The sequence below is a fragment of the Theobroma cacao genome, chromosome 5 (genome assembly GCF_053813885.1).
Source record: "Theobroma cacao isolate CCN51 chromosome 5, ASM5381388v1, whole genome shotgun sequence".
NCBI classification, from domain to species: domain Eukaryota; kingdom Viridiplantae; phylum Streptophyta; class Magnoliopsida; order Malvales; family Malvaceae; genus Theobroma; species Theobroma cacao.
The window spans coordinates 30319818-30343795 of record NC_142643.1 but is presented as its reverse complement, the minus strand read 5'-3'; the positions used below and the strand labels follow the sequence as shown (position 1 = coordinate 30343795).

General features: G+C 33.5%; 2 protein-coding genes across 3 annotated transcripts; one reads left to right on the top strand and one right to left on the bottom strand.

Annotated features, from left to right (window-relative positions):
- Window positions 1-7903: 7903 nt before the first annotated feature.
- On the top strand, window positions 7904-8925 carry LOC18596437 (uncharacterized). Its single transcript, XM_088806624.1, has 2 exons — window positions 7904-8263; window positions 8362-8925. Exons 1-2 carry the CDS (start codon window positions 7904-7906, stop codon window positions 8923-8925), a joined length of 924 nt encoding a protein of 307 aa, XP_088662750.1.
- A 1250-nt stretch (window positions 8926-10175) lies between these two features.
- Window positions 10176-21142, bottom strand: FRA3 (Endonuclease/exonuclease/phosphatase family protein). Of its 2 annotated transcripts, XM_007028365.3 has the most exons (11): window positions 20385-21140; window positions 19388-19640; window positions 17793-18603; window positions 16310-16482; window positions 15269-15353; window positions 14545-14710; window positions 14402-14442; window positions 14042-14309; window positions 13663-13786; window positions 12643-13003; window positions 10176-11128 (listed from the first exon to the last, which is right to left on the bottom strand). In XM_007028365.3, exons 1-11 carry the CDS (start codon window positions 21028-21030, stop codon window positions 10772-10774), a joined length of 3285 nt encoding a protein of 1094 aa, XP_007028427.3. In that variant the 5' UTR covers window positions 21031-21140; the 3' UTR covers window positions 10176-10771. The 2 variants fall into 2 exon arrangements, with proteins under 2 accessions (XP_007028427.3, XP_017977286.2); XM_018121797.2 differs by having other exon boundaries at window positions 14402-14710; window positions 20385-21142.
- Window positions 21143-23978: the final 2836 nt, after the last annotated feature.

The window sequence follows — 23978 nt, the reverse complement described above, 5'->3', positions numbered from 1 at the left end:
ATTCTTACACAATAAATGTGCAGATACAAGATTTTTTTTTAATTTCAGGAATATGGAATACGTTAGGTAAAGTTAATTTCTGCCCTGAGGCAAATTTTAACTCAACCATTCCTTTACCAAGCACCTTAGCAAGATTATGATTCCTCATTAGAATTTCTTCCGGTCTCTTGAGTTCTTCATAACTCTTGAACTGTCTTTTGACATTGCAAACATGAATAGTAAAACCAGAATCTAACCACCATTATGAATGTTTTGTTATAGTAGCCATATTTACTATGGTAACCATTCCAATATGTATTTCAGTCACCATCACAACAAGCTTTTTAACATCATGTTCAACAAGGTTTACCTTGTTTCCAGAACTAAAAGCAGTAATCTTGTTTTTAAGATTTCCAGAATTTCTGAACTTGCACTCCTTGATAAAATGTCCTTTTTTTTTCACAATAATAGCACATTTTATCACTTTTATATTTCTTGAAGTCTGTTTTCTGGATTCTATTTCTTTTTAATTTTCCAGAATACTTTTCTTTTTCACTGGCAAAATTTATATTTAACCTAAGAATGAGTGCATCTCTAGCATGATTTTCTACCTCAATATGCAAACGAGTTTGAAACTCTTCAATAGTAAAACTTTTCAGAGAGTGCAAAATTTTCTTTTTATATCCATTCCAAGAAGGTGGAAGTTTGGATAAAATTACTCCTACTTGAAGTGAGTCAGGAATTTTGATTTCCAATTCGTTTAATTTAGAGGCTGAAATTCGTAACTCATGTACTTGGTCCATAATTGGTTTGGTATCCATCATGGTAAACTCAAAGTATCTCAATGCAAGAATTTATCCGTACCTTTCTTCTCCTTTTTGTACATTACTCAAGTGCAGTCTAGATTTCTTTTGCTGAAGTCTTATGTCTGAAGAGATCATACAAACGATCAGTGAGAGAATTAAGAATGTATCCACGACATATAAACTCATCATGTTTTTGTTTCTCCATGTTAATATTAGTAGTGGTTGCGGCAGCAGTTGTTGTTGCAACGATATTTTTAGAAGATGTTGCTTCTATTGATGTGATTTCTTTTGGATTTGATGGTTGATCCGTCTCAAGAACATAATAAATTTTTAATGTGGTTAATAAGAATACCATCTTATCCCTCTATCTAGTGAAATTTGTTCCGTCGAATCTATCGAGTTTGATCACTTCCTGATTTTAGAAGTGAACCTTCACACTTGAATCCAACTCAGTCTTCATCACGAAATAATTACGAAAAAGGTTGAAAAAAAAAGTACCTTAAGATTGTTATAAATTTTGAGAAGAAGAAGAAGAAGAAGAATATTTTGAGAAGAAGGAAGAATATGACGTTGAGGGCGTGAATTAACACTTTCCTTAAGATATTTTTTCAACCTCCAAGATACAAGAAAATCCTTAACACACTTATCAGAATTGTGAAATTGACAGAATAAGAACATTGTTTATATAATAAACCAACCTATATGTCTTTCAATTAAAAGACTTGTAACCTTTAATAATATGACTCTTCAAATAATATGAAAAGACTTGTTTCCTTTTATAATATAACTTTTTAAACAGTTGTTTCCTTTCACAATATAACTATTTAATAATTATATCTAATAACTTTTCAAAAGTTATATTTTAATGAGGTGATTATTTATAATTCTTTAGTCACAAGTTTCCCCAACATTAACAAACTATCTAACACAAAGTGTGGACGTCACCCAATTTGTAAGCAGCTTACAAAGATTATTGCTATTATATACATTTAACCAAACTCAACACGAAGCAAAATTAATTTCAGTTCACCCCTTTTGATTACTATCATTCTCATCTATAACTATATTTAAAGGAAGCCCCAAAGGGCTTCCTTGCTTGTCACTTGGCAATGTAAAGTATTGTTTTATGTCTCAGGAGGTTTTGCTTCCATCATGCATTGGTGATTTTTGTTACATCACCACTCAAACTTCAATTAATGATTTTATTATCATTAATTTTGCTTTGGTTTTTTGTCTAAGTTGGCATGGTTCACGTGTTTTCCTCATACTCTTTATTTTAATTTTTAATTCATTCACCAGCAAACTTACCTTATTTTTTGTTTCTTTCTTTTCTTCTTTCTTTTTCTGTTTCATTCATTAGTATATTGAATCAGTTAAGTTTTAAAATTATTTTTTTATTTGACTTCCGAGAAATGTAAAAAAATTATTTTAATGTAGTTAGTATTATATTTTTATATTTTTATAATTTTGATGTTCCATAAATTTTAATGTCAAAATATAAAAGAAAATCATGAAAAATAATTTTAAATATTTAAAAAATAAAATAAACGTACTTATGCTATATTCCTAAAAGATATAAATAAAGAAAATGAAACGAAAAGAATATATTAGTTCACAAGATTCAATCTATTAATTACTGTATATGCTTTCTTTTCTTATTACTAATTGCACTAGAGCACTTAATTTATAGTATAATTTTATTAATTGCAATTATATGTATAGTTAAGTAATTCAATAATTAACGTATATGCTTGACACTTGGCAATGTAAAGGAAGCCAAAGGAGTAAATCAACTAAAAAGCCCAAATCCAATAGCCAATTACTTTGTAAGAGGTTCAGTTATAAGTAAAATCCATATTTATACTAGTTTAACTATTTGATAAGGCTAATTGCTCTATCAGTCTTATAAATTTTTTAAAATGAGTGTTTTCAAAGTTTTTTACTTTATTCAATAACTAAAAAATATATTTTCTCTTAAACACACGTAAAATTTGATATTATTGAAATACCCCATTTCAAGTATATCTTATCATCTAAAATTTTTTCTCTTAAACATGTATAAAATTTGATATTACTATAATACCCCATTTCAAGCCTACCTTAGCATCTAAAATTTATGACAAAAAGGTAAGAGAAAAAAGTTAAGAGAAAAATGAATAATAAAAAGAAGTATTATAATTTGTATAGATACACTCTTTTGTTTCATCATCAGCAAACAAGTACATAACTGATTATACAACCTCATATAGCTAAATCGACTTGACTATGAAAAAAAAAATAAAACACTTACATGCATTTTAGATCACTAAATCAACTTGACTATGCAAAAAAAAAAAAACACTTACGTGCATGTAGGCGCCTTATTTAAGCTAATAAATAATCTTATGTAAGCTTTTTACAACAAATTGGGTATTGAAAATTATCAATGATCAAAAAAGATTTGTTATATTTAAAAGAAGTCCCAAAGGGTTTTTGACTTGACACTTGATAGGGTTCTTGGTTTGACACGTGGTTGTTGGGGGCATGGACTTAAGGTCTAATGGAATTGGTTTGTAGTTGGGTCTTTGAAGTCTGGGTTGGGTTTGGATTACATTTATTTCTTGTCACGGTTGATGTTCTAGATTTTTTTGACTTTTTATATGAGTATTTATAAAAAATAATTTTTTTATTTCGTTATTTATTACTCTCATTATTTTTTAGTGTTAAATGTAATTAATGTAAAAGGTTGCATTTCAGCTAACTAAAGATGAGGTTTTGTGAGAGATTGACTTATTATATATTCTATTTTTCAAGAATTAAATGTAACTAATGTAAAGTGGTGCATATCCACTAGCTAAAGATAAAGTCTTGACTGCATGTTTGGTTGGGGGAATGGCTAAGCCATTCCCCCTCTATTCCCATGCCATTCCGTTTCCCTTGTTTGGTTGTCAAACAAGAGGGCGGAATAGGCATTCTGAGGAATAGAAATTCCTCAACTATGGCTGAATCGGTGGGAATGGCTAATACCCGCTCTCCCCCCGGTATTATCTATTCTCTGACCGGGGGAATAAGTTTAAATTGTATTTTGACTATAATACCCTCAACTGTTTAATTAAATCACCACTTTATCCCTATAAAAACTATTTTTTTCTCTCTCTTCCTCCTTCCCCCATCTTCCTCAGCAGATTCAACCTTCCCCCAATTAATATTCTCTCTCAGCCGACCGTCTTCCTCTCCTCTATCAGCCACCCTTCCCTCCTGTTCATCTCCTCTCTCAGCCAGTCATCCTTCTTCCTTCTTCATCTCCTCTCTCAGCTGGTCATCTTCCTCTCTCTCAGCCGTGGGTCGCCCCTCTCTCTCAGCCGCTCGCCCGTGGGTCGCCTCTCTCTCTCAGCCGCTCGCCCGTGGGTCGCCCCTCTCTTTGAGCCGCTCGCCCGTGGGTCGCCTCTCTCTCTCAGCCGCTCGCCCGTGGGTCGCCCCTCTTTCTCAGCCACTCGCCCGTGGGTCGCCCCTCTCTTTCAGCCGCTCGCCCGTGGGTCGCCCCTCTCTCTCAGCCGCTCGCCCGTGGGTCGCCCTTCTCTCTCAACTGCTCGCCCGTGGGTCGCCCCTCTCTCTCAGCCGCTCACCAGTGGGTCTGCCCCTCTCTCTCCGCCGTCCACAGTGGAGGTAGTTGCTTCAAATCCTTCAGGCAACAACATTTCTATTTAATTGTTGTGATTTTGTGATTAATTGTGATTTTGCTTCAAATAATTTAATGAATAAATTAGCTTAGTAAATCACTGTAAACTTCCTTGCAAATCCTCTGGTCATTGCATAGACACAAAGAAAGAACAAAATTAAGTTCTAAAGGATACTGTGTTGCTTATTTTCCAAGCAAGAAATCAAGAATCTTTGAATTAATGTCAGATTCTTTTATGAAGTGCTTTTGCTATTTCATTTTGAAGAATATTCGGTACAAAGCATAGTATGTGAAAAGATATTGTAAAGTTTGGTGACTGAATCACATTTGCACTAATTTGAATGTGAGGATCTATACTATTTTTATTTAATTGGAGTTGAGTTGAACTTAATTTGAATGAAAGGAGGATAATTGATTGGCATTAGTCACTGTTGTATATGTGTGCATCATTTCATTTTCATATTGTATGTCCCATTAGTACACACGGCACATGGGTTTTTCTTTTTTTACAAAAAGAAGACAATTTCATGGAAAAGAGAAGTATTTTTATAAATACAATCCCTCAATAGTTTTGATGATATCTTAATCAAAAATGTTACTACTATTTCATTGAGTGGTAAATTTGTTTTTATGAAAATTTTAATAAAATATGTTGGAATTTTTACAATTTAGCATTTTTAAAGAAATACAATAATATTTATTAAAGGGTAAACCGGTGCTTTTATACTTACTCTCTAATTATTCTATGATAAAATTATTAAATTTTCATAAAGTATTGGAGACAGCAATGCATTTTCACATTTAAATAACTACAATTTAATGTATAATGAGAGGATGGAAATAAGAGAAAGTGAATACTCATGTGGGATATACCTAAAAGAAATTTTAAATTATTAAATTTTATGAAAATACATTATACTATTTCATTGTAGTCATTCTACCCCTTGTTTAGTTGCTTTTGGATTCCTCAAAGCCTCGCCAATATTCTTCACTTGCACTTATAAATATACCTAAAAGAATCAAACTACCACTTATCTAAAGCTTCAGCTAAATCTCGTAAGGTGGCAGTAGTATTAGTTCCTTCTAGGTTCCAATTATTTCTTATGAAATCTGAAAATTTTGGATGTGACATCCAATCAGTCTCAAACATGGGCAGACCCACGTTGGAGGGAGTTGTGTCACATGGCACCACTCACTTCTTAAAATATTTTAGTTTTTATACTATTTATCTAGAGTTTAAGGTTGTTAATATATTAATGAGCCCATTTTTTTTATTTTATAGGGAGTAGGGTCAAAGGCTCCAAGTAAAAGTGATTTATCAAAAAGTAATTTATGTATTAATATTTAAATACTACAATGAAAGACAAAAAAAATTTCTTCCATAATTTAAGATTTTATTAAAAAACTTAAAACCTAAATTACCCTCCCTGTTTAAAAATTCAAGTCTTTCCCCTTTTCAGTATTTCATAAAGTATTTTTTTTATATTTCATAAAGTATTTTTTTTTATATTATGTGATGATATCTTATATAGTTAGTTTGACTTTTTGTAATATTTGTGTTGGACATTGCCAAAAGAATGTTGACTTAATAACGGTTGCCAAGTAGAAATGTCATTAATCCTCTTTTTCCCTGTCTGTCTCTCTAACCCAGCAATTATTAAATTTTACAATTTTTTCATATGGCTTACTTATGGGGCTGAAATGTGATTTTGATGTCACTTATTATTTTTTACCATATGGCTTTAATATTTTCCTTAAATAATAAAATAGATTAGAATATTTATTTTTTGCAGTCATGGTTCGTTTGTATTTGAGAAGAGATGCGGAACGACGAAAAAGACAATTAGCTATGTTTAAATTTTATATGGAGATTTGTCGTGTTGTTAGTTCATTCTTGACCTTATTGTCTGCAGCATCGACTTTATGTACTTATAGGCCAAGAGTAAGATCTTATGCATTAGATTTTGCTACAAATCGAGAGTATGTGAGGCGACTTGTGTATGATAATGATATTTCATGTATTTCACAAATTAGGATGAATAGGGTTACTTTTTTAAAATTATGTGAAATGTTAGAAAGTATTGGAGGGTTGAAGTCAACAAAGAACATGCTTGTAGATGAGCAAGTTGCAATATTCTTACATATTATTGCTCATCATGTTAAGAATCGAGTAATTAGTTTAAATTTTAGAAGGTCGGGTGAGTCAATTAGTCGGCACTTTCATAATGTTTTGGCTGCAGTCTTGAAATTGCAAGAACATTTGTTTAGAAAACCTGAGCCCATTCCAACAAACTCAACAGACAATCGGTGGAAGTGGTTTAAGGTAGATTATTGATCTTATAACTTTTTGTAATTATATATATATAAGACATTAATAAGTTTACTTATTATTAATTCATTACATCCGATTTGTAGAATTGTTTAGGTGCTCTAGATGGGACATACATCAGAGTTAAGGTGCCAAGTGCAGATAAACCTAGATATCGCACTCGTAAAGGGAATATTGCAACAAATATGTTAGGTGTATGTACACCTGACATGCAATTTGTCTTTGTTCTTCCTGGTTGGGAAGGGTCTGTAGCTGATGGCAGAGTTCTTCGAGATGCACTAAGGAGAAGAAATGGACTTAAAGTGCCTAATGGTAAGCTTTCCTATGATAATGGGAAAGTATTTCAAATTATGTACTATATGATTATTCTACTTAAATAAGGAAATAACTTATTTAGTTTGTTTTATATAGGTTGTTACTATCTAGTTGATGCGGGCTATACAAATTGTGAGGGCTTTCTTGCACCTTATAGGGGTCAACGATACCATTTGAATGAATGGCGTCAAGGCCATGAACCAAGCAGTCCTGAAGAATTTTTTAATATGAAACATGCTGCTGCTCGCAATGTTATAGAGAGATGTTTTGGGTTATTGAAAATGAGATGGGGTATTCTTAGGAGTCCATCATTTTATCCGATTAGGATACATCATAGGATTATTATAGCTTGTTGTTTGCTTCATAATTTTATTAAGAGGGAGATGAGTTTTGACCCTATTGAAATGGATTTAGGGGAATATGTTGAAACCAACATAGCAGTTGATGAGGATTTTATAAGTACTATTGATCCTACTGATGTTTGGGGTAATTTCAGAATGGAATTAGCAAATCAGATGTTCAATGAATGGCAAGCATCTAGGCAAAATGATGATTGACATTTGTTAGGCATATTGATACTGAAGGACTATTGCTGGGTTTCTTTCCTTTGCCAGTTCAAGTTGTACTTTTTTTTTAATTTGTTCTTAACGTGTTATTGTTTTGTCAATTGTTGTTGTTAATTGTGTTGTTTATATTGTACTTTTTATCATGTGAATAAAGTTTGAGTAGTTTTAATATATTATTGAATATATTTATTTTTGACAGCATTTTAATAATATTTTTTATAATTAAATATTTGGTGTATGGTAGAAAACAATGTCCACATCTTCAGCACGAGCTTCTCAAAGTTCAAAGGGAACCAAAAGAAAATGGAATCATCATGAAGATGTTGCACTTGTTACAGCTTTGATTGATTTGCACAATATAGGGAAATATAATGCTGACACTAGGTTTAGAGGGGGTTATTTAATAGAACTTGAAAATATGCTTGCAACAAAATTACCAGATGCAAACTTGAAGACGAAGCCCCACATAGAGTCTAGAATAAAGACTTTGAAAAAAGAATGGGCTATTATATATGATATGGTGCAAGGGACACATACTAGTGGATTTGGGTGGGATGATCAAAGGAATATGGTTGTTGCTGATGATCCAGTATGGGAAGCTTACATACAGGTACGTTATTTAGTTTGGGTTATTTAATTATTTTCATATTAGTTTCTTACTAATAATATAACTAATAGTCTTTTTTTTTTTGTTATTTGAGTCATAAGGAGGCTGCCCCTTTTAGAAGAAAGAGTTTTCCCTTCTTCAATGAGCTAAGTATAATTTATGCAAGAGATCGTGCAACAGGGAAAGATGCACAAACTGCAGCAGATATCCTTGAAGAAATGCAGGACTGTAATGATACAATCAATGAGGAAATTGAAGGTGAAAACCTAGCTGGATATAATTTTGAGGATGAGGATTTTTCCAATATTCAACCTCAAACTTCAGCTCCCAGAAGTGACACAACTTCAACAAGGAAGAGGAAAAGGCTAAATGAGACGGGTGATCCCATCACATCTGAATCAATTATTGCTGCTGCAACGATATTGGGTGAAAGCATAAAAGAGGCTGGAATTGAGTTTAGCAGAAGTGTTGGGGCAGAGGTGAACATCCAACAAAAAGCTCAAGAGTTGGATGGGATTTTAAGTCAAGTAGAGGGATTGACAGCGATGGAAAGGGTTTTAGCTTCAATTAAACTTCCAGAATCTCCAACTCTTATGTTTGTGTTTTTTAGTATTGATCCTGATCGAAGACTTGAATGGCTGAGGACATTTCTTGCTGACTGTTGAGCTTGGATTAATCTAAAACTTTTTGTAAAGGTAAGTTCCAGAGATTGTAACTTTTGGGCACTTGTGCTTGATGTTGATATTAATTATGAGGTTCATTAACAAGTCAAAATCCTTTTGAATTGACAGTTATGTTAGTAGTTGTATAAGGGTGATATTATTGTAGCGACTTTATTTGTTTTATGCATGTTGTAAGTTAGTGTAATAGGATGAATATTCATCCATTAATTTCAAAGTCAGTGTATTTTTCTGAACTAGACATGATTTGTAGATTATATGTACTAATATTTTCATCTAAAAGGCATTTAGTATTACAATGCTCTTTTAATATTTATACCGTCTCCATGCTAATATGCTTTAGTTAAAATGGTAAATTGTCATTTTCTTGCCAAATATGGAATGCAAATAATAAATTGAAAGACACGGTATTTCTCTATTTGCCATTTATGTTTCCGCAGCACCAAATGTTGGGTTAAAAAAAATGATTTTCTTCTTTTTTTAGAAGGGTTTATGAATTTGCATTTAATCTATCAAAAGACATAATTTACATTTTTTGTTAGAAAAAAATGATTCATAATATATGAAAATGATTCATAATATATGAAGAATTGGCTTAAAAAAAATCTATACACAAATTTAATTGATTATGATAGATAAAATATAATATAATTAAATTATATTTTTAAATAATTATCTATTTATAAAAATATGTGATTAAATAATAATTATTTTTAGTAATTGGGAAAAAATATAATTATGATGGGTAATTATCTTTTGGGATAAATGTGTATTTAAATGATAATAGGGATAATTTTATTTTTTTATGAAAATAATTGTTAATATGGTCAAGGGCATTTTTGTCTTTTTATCACCTATTCCTTTCTTATTCCAATCTTATTTCTACCAACCAAACACTGTGATAAGTCATAATAGCAATTCCTGCTCTATTCCATTCATAATACCAAACAAAGTAATAACTATTTTATTCTATTCTCACTTTATTCTATTCCCACAGATTAGCAATTCTATTTTATTCCTACCTATTCCGCGAACCAAACGTGCTGTGAGAGATATTGAGTTACTACATATTTTATTGTAAGATTGAAGGTCTTATTTAAAGTTTTGTTTCTGATGTCTTTTTGTATAGAAACACCATCACAAATACCACAATAATAGTTATAATAACAATAATTATATATTTTGTATATGTCAATGCACATCAATAATTAGATATAATTATTATTACCTATGTATTTCACAAAATATTCTTCATTCAATTGAAAAAAAAAAATTTATCACTCCGAGCACGTCTCATGGGCAGCAGACTAATTTAAGATAAAAGCAGGCTAGCTGGCTCTGGTTTAGAGGATACAATGCTCCGAGGCAGATCAATGTTGACTAACAATTCCCAATGAAGTTACCCCCTTACCCCTCTTCAGCCTTCCCCAGGGGTTGAAAGCTTCTTCTCAAATGGCACTCAATAGTGAGTTATCCAATAAAATCTCGAATCGGCACTCATAAAAAATTTTAATGGCCACCAACTTTAGCAACAATTCATCATACGATAGTGATTTTCCTTGAAACTGAAAGAAAAGGAATAAAAGGATAAAAACAATCCGACATGATTCACGCTACTCTCACGCTCGATCATTCTGTACACTTAAAAAGAATGAAATTAGTACAAAAAGAACACGTAGGAATACTGATGACATTGCAAAAACTGGCACCAGGTAAACTGAATAAGCATTCTATGAACACTAATAAAAGTAGACTGGACACTTCATTTACTGCTCTGTCAACCCACGCAGCCAGGGCATGTGATTTTGCGGATATCTTACATAATGGCACTTTATGGACTATGCAAATTCCGTAGATGATCAACCACATCATAGGAAACACTAAGCCTTTGATAATCAGCCCGGTGAAGAAGATTTCCTTGAATTTGTGGGGAATCATTAGGCTTAGGGTCCTTCTTTTTCATTTTGGCTGAAGAGCAGTGGCGAACACGGATACGATGATTCCTCGTCTCCGTTGCATACCTGCCATGAACTTTAACAACCAATATAGCTTCCTTATCTCTGTTGTCTTCACACCACCAGTTTTGCGGAAAACCATCAACAAACTCTTCTTGGGTGTGGAAAGCCTCAATATGGACAGATACCTCTGCTACATGATCTGGTTTGATTATACCAGCGGCTGGAGTAACCTGCGCCAAACATGACCAAAGTGTAAAGAGCTTTAGCCCCAAAGAATTAACAAGCTGAATACACAAAATCCGGAATTTTTAGTTCTTATATCTACAGAAGCCCATAAAGCTTGTAACCATGCCAGACCATATTTAATAAATCAAAATGGACAGGAATTTGGGTTTGTAAATGAAATTGATCCTCTAGACATGACATATTTCTTCTTTTTTTATTTTTATGAAGTTAAATGTACCAGTAGTAATTAAAATCATAATCAAGTATTACATCTCATATTAAAATCACTGAGTAGACAAACCAACCAACAAACTAGCATATAACTGGACAAATCCAATATAAATTTGAACCAAACCTACACATGGTGGGACTAGAATCTGGAACCTCAAAGTTCTAGAACTTCCGCCTTGCCACTTTAGACAAGGTCTCATTGATGACATGAAATATTTCTGAACTTCAAAATAAAAGTGAAGCACAATTATGGAAAAGCCTCTCCATTAAACAGACATAAGTCAGCTGCCAAAGCCAACTACAAAATTTTGATGTCCCTAAACCAACTACTGAAGGGTTACAAGCTAGACGATAAAAGATAGCAACTGTGTGCATACCAGACATAAAAATTAAAATGAGAAAAAAAAGAAGAAGCAAAAACTATCTAAAATATGTTCACAATCACACAACAAGAAGCCTTTTTCCCCTGAGGTCGTCTAAAAAGACCAAATTATGCCAGTATGCTCCAATGTAACACCATATCCTACAAATATATTTTAATTTTAATAATAATAAAAATTTGCTTTCTCCAATTCTTCTTTTTTTCAGATATGGAAAAAAAAAAAGTTTAATGTCATAACTGTAACTTCTCTAAAAACATTAAAAATTATGTGAACAGAAAACTAGAGTTAGTGAATCATGCCAAAATGAATTTGAAACTTAAAAAGTAGAGAAAAAAATGATAAACAAAATAAATGGATGTCAACATGAATGCGAAGCTAATTAAAGCATAATTAATATCTATGTGTCTTAAATCAACACAAAGCAGTGGTTAAACCAAAAACAGCGAAGTTTTAGCTAAAACAATTCTATTTAGTTATTTGAAGTTTTCATTAAAAAGAAAGAAAATTATTTGAAGATGCATGCCAAACAATATTAGACTATAGATCCCCTGTTCAACAGCTCAAAAAATGCAAAAGTAATTAATTTTCAAAAACTCTATATTAGTCGATTTCAGGTGATACAGAGCAATTAAATCTAAGGTTAGATTTGTATTTAGCTCCAAACACAATCATTACATATTCCAAATCAAAGTTCCCTCAACTGATTCTCTTATTCAATAAAGAATTTCAAAGGCCCTAAAAAATGACCAGCACAAGTCAGTTCAGCCCTAGCATCATGGACCCAACACCAATTCTCACTCAAGTATGGCTAAAGTAGTTTTTCTTCAATTAGAGCACCCTGAACCCTACCTGCTAAATACGATAATCCACCTAAAGCTTAAAAAAAAAAAAAAAAAAAAACCTACCTGAAGCCACAGTGGAAAGCCAAAGGAACCTCTTGGATGATGATCTGATGCTTGTCCATCATCCTTGATTGTAGATTCACCTTGACAAACTATTTCAAACAATGCATTGCTTTCCACGCATTTATTTGTGATGCGCAAAATTGATGTGTCCTGGTTTTGGAGGATTATATTGTTAGTGCTCACAATAGTTTCTGGAATCTTGTATAATTCTTCGATCTTGCACCTAATTTCTTCATTTGATCTCATTACATCTCCAAATTCTTGTCTCCTTACTGACTCATCAATACGAGCAATTTCAACAGAAAATATGCAAATCACAGGCTTGTGATCACTGTCTGTCACATCCATGCAAGACTCATACCTATTTAAGAGGATATATCAGGATTCATTGAAGATAATTACAAAGATATAAAGATAGATTATAGCAGGAAAAAAAATTGCAGTCTGCCCTGAAAAAGCAAAAGCTTGAGTTCTTAATTAGGTATTATATTTCCAACGTTTAATCAAATCCTCATTCATATTAGGAGAAAATTGCAACAGTAGTCTTTCCGTGGCCTTTTCACAATGTTTTATTCATCCACAACCTAAAAACCTAGATTTTTACATCCATCACCTTTTAAATTTGTTCCAAACCTGTCCGCCCATTAACAACCAGTCAGAATATGGTTGGAATTTTTTGTGACACTTAGGTGGGTATACATGTGGAAAATTCTGTCCATATTCTAAAGATTGTGTTGATGGAGAAATTGAGCTTTTTAGATCGTGGATGAAAATGAAGCATTATGAAAATGTCATGGACTGGTGGGGCAATTTACTATTTGTATTAGATATCTGGGTCAAACAACAATCAATGTCCAAAAATCTTTTTGACAAAGTTGATATGCATAGAAGACTGTTCTTGCATTGCCTTCACCAGAAAGGATCAAAACAGATTATGCGGCAAATTAGAGCGTGCAATTATTTTGAAGACATTAACTGATCCCTAAACATTTCCCAAAACAACAACCAATTAAAACTTACTGTGATACAGAAGAGACAACAGGACTATCTAAACTGCATTCAGATCCCAAAGTTCGTCGGCTATCACGATATAAAATTCTGTCACACCAGGCAGGAATGCGCTTCTTTTCACCAGAATCATAACCTGTAGGTATTTTTAGTCAATCAAACAAATTCCTAGAAAGATAATAATACCTGTCACTAACAAGAAACCTTTTCCTGAGCCCCTCATAATAGACCACTTAAAACTTCAACAAGTGAAATTGCTAAACCCCTTTATGAATTATAAAATGCACAGAAGTTGGATAGGTAACAAAAACACTTAGTGACTCATCAAATGCAGTTTAGAAACAAGCAACAGATACGGTAGATGAAGAATTCATAGTTAACATTAAAATACCTGATAAACCAGCTATGTGCTTATCAAATTTGTACGTGGGAGCAAAAGTAATAACTGCTTCCCGCATTCCCTGGAAAACATTTCCAGCTTCCATCTCTGCTCGAAGTTGATCCCTTTCTCTAAGCCAATCAAAGCTTCTTTGAGAAATAAAATCCCTTGCTTCATCATATGATACACCATCAAGCCTATAATTAAAATCACCAAGAAATACAACCATGTCTGCCTCAGACAATTCAGGCATCGCTTCAACAGAGTGGGCACCCATAGCCTGTACAAGCATCAAATCTGTCTCACACACTAACTGGAAGGAATGAACCTTTCAAAAGGCAAACGAAACATAATGGTGGCTTCTATACATACATTAGCTCCACGAAGCATTTGAACAGCGGAAGAAGCACCAGCTGCAATAGAAAGGACCAATGGCAAGCTAGATCTATAAACAAGCCAAAATAAATACATTGAGCAGGCAAGGATGCAAGGCAAGAACAGGTACAGCGCCATACCAGCAGCAGTATTGAAGACATTAGATGGTCGACTAAACGTCATTGTACGATAGACATGGTCAAAATCAGCATTGCGACGACCAACAGCTTCCAAATGTGCAGCAAAGTGACAATTAACAAAGCAAAATATCCTATCATACACTCTTAGTCTTAAACCAACAGCTCCCTGGGTGAACAACCAAAAGTACATCAGCGTTAAACAGAAAACAGTAAAGCATTAAAGTTATAATTTATAAGCAAACTTAAATTCACGAGCCAAAAACAATATTTTTTTGTTTTTTATAATTTTCTATGTAGCCAATCAGTCCTTTGTGAAAACTGAATATCCAAATAGAAAGAAGTAAAGCATTTTTAATGATTCTCATCCATCAAGCTTATGAATTTAGAAACTACTTAAAGCAGCAAAAAGAAATAGCCAAAAACTTCTCACTAGGCAATTAAAATCTCTTGCCCACACCTTAATTTAAGAATTACTAGAATTGTACGAAGACACCACATTTCTCTTCCTTGATAACTGTAAATTTCTTGGTTTAATTTTGTGGGTAGAATTTTTTCCCTAAATTTTTGGTTGATATGTATGATATAGCATTTCTAATATAAAATAATATACTTGTGCATGAAGCATAAGATTAAGCTCATGTATTAATTATACTAAACTTTAATAATATCCAAGAACTATAGAACCAAATGGTTTATAATATGCCCATTTAATGATGAGCAATACCTTGTTACCAATCGCACGCCCAAAGCCACATGGCACTGCAGCTGCATCAATATCCCCAACATGCGGTTTAAGATTACCCTCAACCCTAAAATGCAAATTCAACCATTAGATATCGAAAAACCAGGTAACATGCACTAATAAGAACATGAAAGTAAAGATGAGTAAATGGCTAAGAAAAGAAAGAGATCAATAAAACAACTAAATTTGGCATATTATGGGAAAATTTCTTGTAAATATTGGAAATTTGTTACTATGTAATTTATTTCCTGTTTGTGGCTTAAATATTTAAAACTAAGCCTACTTTGTAAGTACATATGTTAGGAATAATCTAAGTACCCCTTAGAAGCCTAGTCTGTTAATTATATTTCAAAACAACTCCTCTTATGTACAATACATGCATGCACTTAAACAAGGCATTGAGGTCCTATGCATCCATTAAAACTGCAAAATCACTTTACCGATTTCACTTTCATCTTTTGGTTGAGATAGGAAATCAAATAACAGACAGCAATGATGAATTGAGCAAAATAAAAAAAGACAGCTATGATGAATGAATTTTCACAAAAACAGAATTACGTCAATTTAGCATAAAAGATACATTCTCGTTGTGATGAAATCAGCTAATTATTAATTCAAAAGTTAAATTATAGAAAAGAATGTATATGAATCAAAGTGATCTTTTCTTAGAATTTTCTCGAGGAAGAGTTCCTAATACAACCTTTTCTTACAACAGAAGAAAACAAGAATATAAAAGATGTTCTCATATTACAGTTTTATTTTACCGGTTTGCAGAAGGGCAAATAATCTAGTTTTAGAATAAATTTAATTACTATAGAGTTACTGATTTTTTGCATAGAAATCCTGACATGCCTTCCAGCCTTGCAAGAAAACAAGTGGAAAGAAAAGTAGTCCTATCTAACATAACTATTAAAAATAAGCAATATAATTCAAAACAAAAAAGAAGTTTAATCTTCAAAAAACAGGAGAAAAGAAAAAGATGAACAGAAAATCATCCAAGTTCTTGTCACGATAGACACTTACCAAACAGCAATAAGCATGCTTGCCAACTGTCTAGATCCAACACGTTCATACATTTTCCTTTCATGCAACTTCTTTCCCATCATATCCTGTGATTTTCTTTCCATCATATCACGCAATGTTTCATCTATCAAATCCAACCACCACTGTCCAACAGCACTCCCGTCACGCCCTACCTATGATGAAAAGGAGAGGCAAGAAAGTGGGGATAAATAAAAAGGTTGAAAATTGTGGAAATCATATCAGCAACTTGTCAAATACAGCATAACAATTTGGCATTCATATTCAGCACGACGCTTAATAATTTCTGATTAAAAAAAAAGGTCCTCTTCATTCTTTTTCTATTTCCCCTTTCTCCTTGCCCTTAATTCCTTTTGGGAAAGGTCCAGTGCAAACACCAAGATTGACCTAATTATAAATACAGATTAGTTAGATAAGGAAAATTGTTGCAGGCTTTGCAGGAAGGCAAATATTAAATCCACTTCATTCTAGCTGCCATTAAGGTAACGAGAGTTGTACATCCTTTTTCAGCTATGTTAATTTCTATCTCATTTCTAAAAATAGCCATTGGTTTCAGCATGAAAGTTATCACTTCACGATTGACCATCTCTCCAAGTGGCAAAGCAACTAAAGAAGAGAGAATTCCAAGAAAAAAATCCATGCTGGTCAAGTCTCTGTTCAGCACACTTCGTCACGTATTAAAGAATTACTATAGCTCGTATAGTGCATTGCTTCAGTGACTACCTTTCGCAAAGTGCATATCAGAATGTGGTCATAATTACCATAGCTACTGTCCATGCAAGCCCCATACAACATTTATTGTCTATCTATACCTCTTTCTTTCTACCAACTAAGTGGCAGATGAGAATCTAACTCAATGGTCAGAGTCTTTAAAGTTTAGAGGTTGTAATGTTCGATTTAGGAAGTAAAGCAAAATCTGTAACCTAGAAGCTTTCTGTAAGAAGCACAGGTTGCTTCGATTCTTTCTTTTTTCCATATTTCTTAATCCTCTTCCTTGGAATCTCTACTTTTTTAATTCAATTTGGTTGAATGCTTTGCTTGTATTAGAGAGAGACAATGATCAAACATCAAATTTGTCCCAAACCCTATACTTACAACTTAAGAATTTTTATAAAACAGACATGTATCTCTCCACTTGAATCCTTCACTTTAACACCAATATTAAAAACAGACACATACTCCACCTAACACAAGCTATAAGGTGCAGTTGGTCAATGCAACTATTAGTCTGACTAGAAAGTTGAGACACTAATACTTGCATGGTTCTATTATGAAACAACATCTACATAACATGCTTCTCCAACCCAAACAGATTACATGCAACAGAATATAGCTTTAGTAGAGTTCACAGGAGCAACTGAGGCATGTTCTTTGTTTCTCAAAGATTAAACTCAAAAATCATAATGCTAATGCTCACATTACATTAACAAGCATTGCAAGAAGTATGGTGAAGAAGATATCTTACAGTTTCTCTCACTGCAGACATTGCGAGAAAACCTGCACCCATTTCAACTTCCTGCAACCCAATAACAATAATTCCCACATCTGAAACAGCAGAATGTAGCCAAGTTTCAAGTGAGCCCATAGATGCTCGCCCTTGCCCGACATTCCAGGTACCAGTTAATATTGTTAAATTTTCAATCCTTGTATATAGAAACCCTTTTGCAGTCAATTCTGAACGCAATATGCTGTCAAGAGGTCCAGGAGATGTGATATTCCATCCACGTATACCACCATGCTTAGCCAGGGTATAAATATAACCAGCTCCAATGGCCATTTGCAGTACAGAATTACTATGAGCAACCCATCGTCCAAGCCTATTACCCTCAAGGTCTAGAACCTGGACAGTACCACTTGCATAACCTGCCCATAACTGTGATCCAAAGCTACATAAGCATAGAACAGCAGAAGGATGATGCTGAAAATCTTGTATACGATTTCCATTTCCATCCCACTGGATAAGTAAGCCATTTGCACACCCAACCCAGATCATTCCATCAATAGCAATAGTGAGTGCCTCAATTCTCCGACTATCATCAACAAAGCCCCCCTTTGCTGCAACACGACGAACAGCATCAGCTGCTCCCATGATGGCATTACGTGACTGCTGAAAGAAACCAAAGGAACTCTGGGTTTTCTCCTTCTTTGAACTGGTAACAATCTTCATCTTAATTTCATCTTCCATAGCAAAATCTGGAACTAAGGACAACTCCACTCTATTTTCAATTTGACCATCAATGTTGACAACTTTGAGTAATTCCCTTGTACGAGCATCCCTGTCATTTTACAATACTAAGAGTAACCCAACAAAAGAATCGAAAAAGAAACAAGAAGAACAATCTTTACAATAGAAACGTAAGATCACATAATTTAAATGCAAATTGGGGCCAAAACAATATAATAAAAGTTGCAAGAAATTCTAACTGTACATAAAGTTGAATTACTCCACATCCTTGTTTGTCACCAAAACTACAAACATTTCAAAATAAACAAAAATGTTGTAACAATCTAGAGATTATTCTATCCTAGAAAAAAGTGCACTATACAGCCAATATCTGAAGCAGAAACTGGATTGTATTCCTCATAGTTTCAAAAAGCATCACAAATTTGGACAGAAACCTCTAACAAGTTTTAACAATTTTACATGTACTTTCAATGTCATATTCAACAGAAATGATACAAGTATCTCCTTTAGCACAGAGAGCTATTAATGAGAATATGATATATGCTCCATTTCAGTCATAGTTTTGACTTTTGACTTGATTGTAAATCTTAAATAGTAAGGCTCTTTGTCCTTGGAATGTGGCATCTTCTTCTAACACTGTTAAGTGGTAAGGGAATGATCAAAACTAACAAGCTAAAGAGTGCAGACAGGAAGCATTGTTTTAGCACGAGCTACAAGATCATCATAATTGATCCAGACTATCAGGAAAGAGAGTAGACCTGGAATGTCTATATAGCTTATTATTTATCAAAAGAAGAACCAAATACATAGCAACAATCTATCAATAGAAAAACAGAACTTTCTCACTGTTCAAAGCTTTCATGTTCTAAACATACCACAACGCAAATGATAGATAACCAGCACTCCATACTTTAGCTCTAATATTATCAGAAAGAAGGCACTTAATATCTGAATTTAATATAGAACTGAAGCCATTTACAGCAACTTGGCTCCTAAGGTCAACAAATGATCTCTCCATTAACAAAGAAGCCATGTGCCTTTCCTCCATTGTTAGAGAGAGAGCATTGTCTATAGCTTCCCATGGCCAAATCCTGATATTACCACCTTCTGAACCAGACCACACGTCCCCTGGATCCAAGATTAAAAAAGTGAGGGGCAACAAATTTTACAGCAAATAAGATAACTTGAAAGAGATCACCATTCTTTGACACTAGATGTAGGCAAGCAATTATAAGTGACAAGTTTGGTTAGGGATGAAGAAATCGTTCTTGAAGAGACATGTTGCTCTTCTTGGCGCCTATTTACCTGGGAGAAATCATTTTTAAACAATTTGAGGAGGTTCAATCATCTGAAGTGAATTTCCAGATCCGTGGATTTATCAACATCAAATTTTTTATATTAAAGGGAAAAAAAAGAAACACTCTTCCTGTCAATTATGTGAGGTATGGTTAGGAAAAGTATAAAATGTCTTCCGGTTGTACATATTGTTTTCTACCAGATATCAAGAATTACTTGTACTAGATTTCAAAAATGTAACTGCAACGGAGACTATTTGCCTTTGCTCCTTTACTTTTTTTCAACTTAAAATAGAATAGGCAAGATGATAGACAAGGTGATGAATAAAACTTGTAAATTTAAAAAGATGCTAATCTATTCTTAATCAACCGCCCATCAAAGTATTAATTAAGTACAGCATAGAAGTTCAATTTAGACTTTTTATGTTTTCCCCATCTTTCTTGTAAATATTAGTGCGTCGCATAGAGGCAGCGGCAGCAAGAACAGGATCCACATTAATATTAAAAGGTGCGTTTGGAATCCAAAAACACAATTGTAGTCGTTAAGAAATGTAGAGAAAGAAAAGGGGTGACAAACCGTAACAAGTGAAAATAATGGAAAGCACAGGCCCACGATGAGCCTGCCCAGACAACCATTCCTTAAACCCACCACTCTCACAATCCATCTTCCAGCCTCTGATCCTTCCATCCCTATGCCCACTCCAAACCAATCCATTTCCCTCATCCCCCACCATACACGTCACCGCCGCATTCCCATTCGATGATAACGCCGATGACTCCCTAAACGGCGCCGCATCCTCCTCCTCCCCTTCCTCGTACAAATCTTTAAATTCCCAAACCCTAACCGCCCCGCTCTCGCTGCCCGCCCAGAGCTGCCGGTCGGTAGTGGCGATCGTTTTCAAAAAGCGGCCGAACTGGGTCTCCCTGAGCGGGTGTGGTCGAAGCTCGAGGTGGGGAGGGCGATTAGGGTGGAGGGCTCTGCGATCGGGCAGCGTGAAAATGCCCTGGCCACCGCCTTTGGCGACAAACTCGGGAAGGAAGGCGTTGGGACTAGAGGAGTGTTGCGGTAGAAGGTTGCGGTCAAGGAATTGAATCATGTAGTCGAGGCGTCGGTTGGTGGAGTGGAGGGAAGGGTAGGAAGGCTGCGAATCATCGTCCGACGAAGAGGCGTAACGGTCGAAGATTCTGGGACTGGGAGAGGGAATGTCATCGTTGGCGTCCATGCTGGAATCCAGCTTAGTGTGGAGAATAGAGAATGAATGAGGAGGAAATTTGACTTTGCAATACTCTTATCGGTTAGTTAGTTGGTTATTCAGGCATTTTCTTTTCTATTTGTCTGAAACCACGGACCCTTGCAGTACTGTAACTAGTAATAAAGTTGACTTTACGCCATAACGCATTTTCTCTTTACGCTCGCTTCTTTACTTCACGGGTCACCTACTTCTATTTCTTCCTTAATTAAAACATTTTTACGGTGAATAAATTAGATACATTTTAAATTTACAAAAATATTTTCACGATTTTATTAAGGCGGTCTAATTCTTTTAGGAATAAATCTTAACCATAAAATTTTAATTGAGAAAAGAATTACAAAATAACATGTGAAAAGTTAAAATTACAATTGGTGTACCTTAAATTAAAAAAATTAATATTTTATATTTTTTAAATAGTAATTCTTTTAATAATTTTATAATTTTAATATATATATATATATATATATATATGTGTGTGTGTTTGTGAACGTGATATTGTTAGATTTACTCTAATAAGTAGATCTATCTATGGGCTCCACCATTTATCGAACCAACGAGCCTGATCTAACTAGAGCGGAACCTTGGACAAGCTTTTTAGGCTGGACCACAATCTAACTGGACTCATGATATTATTATATTAATAAATTATTATTTTTAGTATAATTCTATAATATAAAAATAATAAAATATTAATATAAAAATATTTTTAAATATTTTTCTAATGAATCCAAATGTACGGGTCAAGTTTGAAGTCAAATCTAGGTTTGCCAAATGTCAACGAAGCCTGCCTCTACATGCCTCAAGTAATTGGCTTATGGATTCACTCTTTATTTTAACTTAATGCTATTGTACTAAATAAACATGTATTAATAATTACATAAACTTGCTTGTAAAATTTTAAAAACTCAATCACTCTTGTATAAGATTATAAACTTAAAAAAAAATGCTATTACAATTAACTATAAATCTTTCTCTAAATCATGCATTTTTGAACAACCAATCATGAAATCACAATATAAAACATATTTTAAACATCAATAAATATTAGACTTGACAACTTGTGTTTCCATGTTTTAATCGTATCGTGTCAATATAGGGTATTAGCAATTATCACTACAACATAAATGTGTTCTAATGACACTATTTTAGTTGCATTGTCACTTTTGCATCTAAAGAATTTATGACAGTACTTGGATTTTAAGATTTAGATACAATTTTTACTTTGCAATCCACAAAAAATCCAGACCTTTTATATTTCTTTGTTTTAGCTAAAACATAGCACTATCATGTTTGTCTTACAGTTTCTCTTTCTCTCAAAATTTGAAATTCCCTAAAATGTAGCAAAAAAGATGTTGAGACGAAACCATTCAATATTCAAATCTCAAAAAGCTCCAATTTCTTTTAAACCCTGACCCCAAATTCTTTGGTTGTTTGTCTTCCCCATAATTAGAACCCTAATCCTAATTCCTTCAAAAATTCCTCTTTTGTAGAGCAAGATTTAAGGGTCGATGAAAATCAAAGGTTTATTCTTCAAGAAATTTTCTTAAGTTTTTGGCTTTCCACCAACCTTTGCAATTTAAACTCCGTTTCTCAAATTTGGTGGCATTAATAAAGAGGTTCTTAGATGACAATCAGAGCTTGTGGCAAATATTAAGTAGGCTAGCACTTAACTAAAGATCCTTAGGACTTTATTTGGCTTGTAATGTGTGGTTAGGGTCAAGGTAAAATGTGAGACAATATGTAGCTCAAATCACCCTAAGCACATAATTGTTCTAAAACCTATATAACCTTATTTTTCTTCACCAAGTACACCTTTTTGTTTTCCTTTCACTTTTCATTCATCCAACATTTTTTTATTCTTAATTCAACACCCCCAAACTTGTTTCTTTTATTAGTAGTGGAATGACTACTTCACAAAAATTTTACATTTTTCTCTACACTTCATCTTTTCCACTTTTTCATCAAATCACTCAATATATATTCCTTAAAACACTATATATGCTTAAGAGGGAAGGTTATAAAATTGGAAAATTTTTCGAAGGCTAAGCTAGTTTATTCATGTGTTTAATCAATTTAAGCTCAAAGTGATATACTAGGGATAAAAATGTAACTAGGTTAGCTTGAAAGGCTCAACTAGTTGAAGGATGGCCTAAGTCATCTCTCTAACTAAGTATAGCCTATGAGTTCACCTCAAGGAAGAGTCAAACAAATTCTAAAACTCTTAACATGGTTTGAAAATTTACATTTACTTAATCTTTCTCTAAAGGTACATAATGCTTCAATACAAGAGATGTAGTGCTCAATTATGGAAATCTCATCCTATCATGATTCTAACATAAGAATTCACATAACACTCAAACAATATTCATATTTACTATGAGTAAAAGATTAACAAGATAATTGATTATCATCATTAGATAGGTGAATCAAATAAATTGGCGCAACTAATTCTAATTCAAAATCTTAAAATATGCATAAAATTAAATGAAAAAACCTTAACTAAAATTAAAGTCTAAATGCAAAACGAAACAAATAAAGCTTAAAACTAAAAGGTTCCCCCTTTCCCCCAACTTAAAGCTAGCATTGTCCCCAATGTTACTAAAAGTAAAGAAGAGAATACTCCCTTTAGTTCGCTCTTACTCCTTATCAAACTCAACAATGTTAGGATCTTCTAGCATTGTTGGAAAACTGGACATGTCCATCCCTATATGGTGTGCGCGGGCCCAGAACATATGCTCCATCACTCTTATACACTCTACTTGATGTGCCATGCGATATTCTAGACACTTCATTCTTTGTGGGATGGTGAAATTTGTCTAACGCGGTGGAGGTTTTAATATAGAGATGAACTCCCACCAACAGCAAAATGTTGCGAAGCTTGGACTTGTGAATAATGCCAACATTTAAAAGAACTCGCG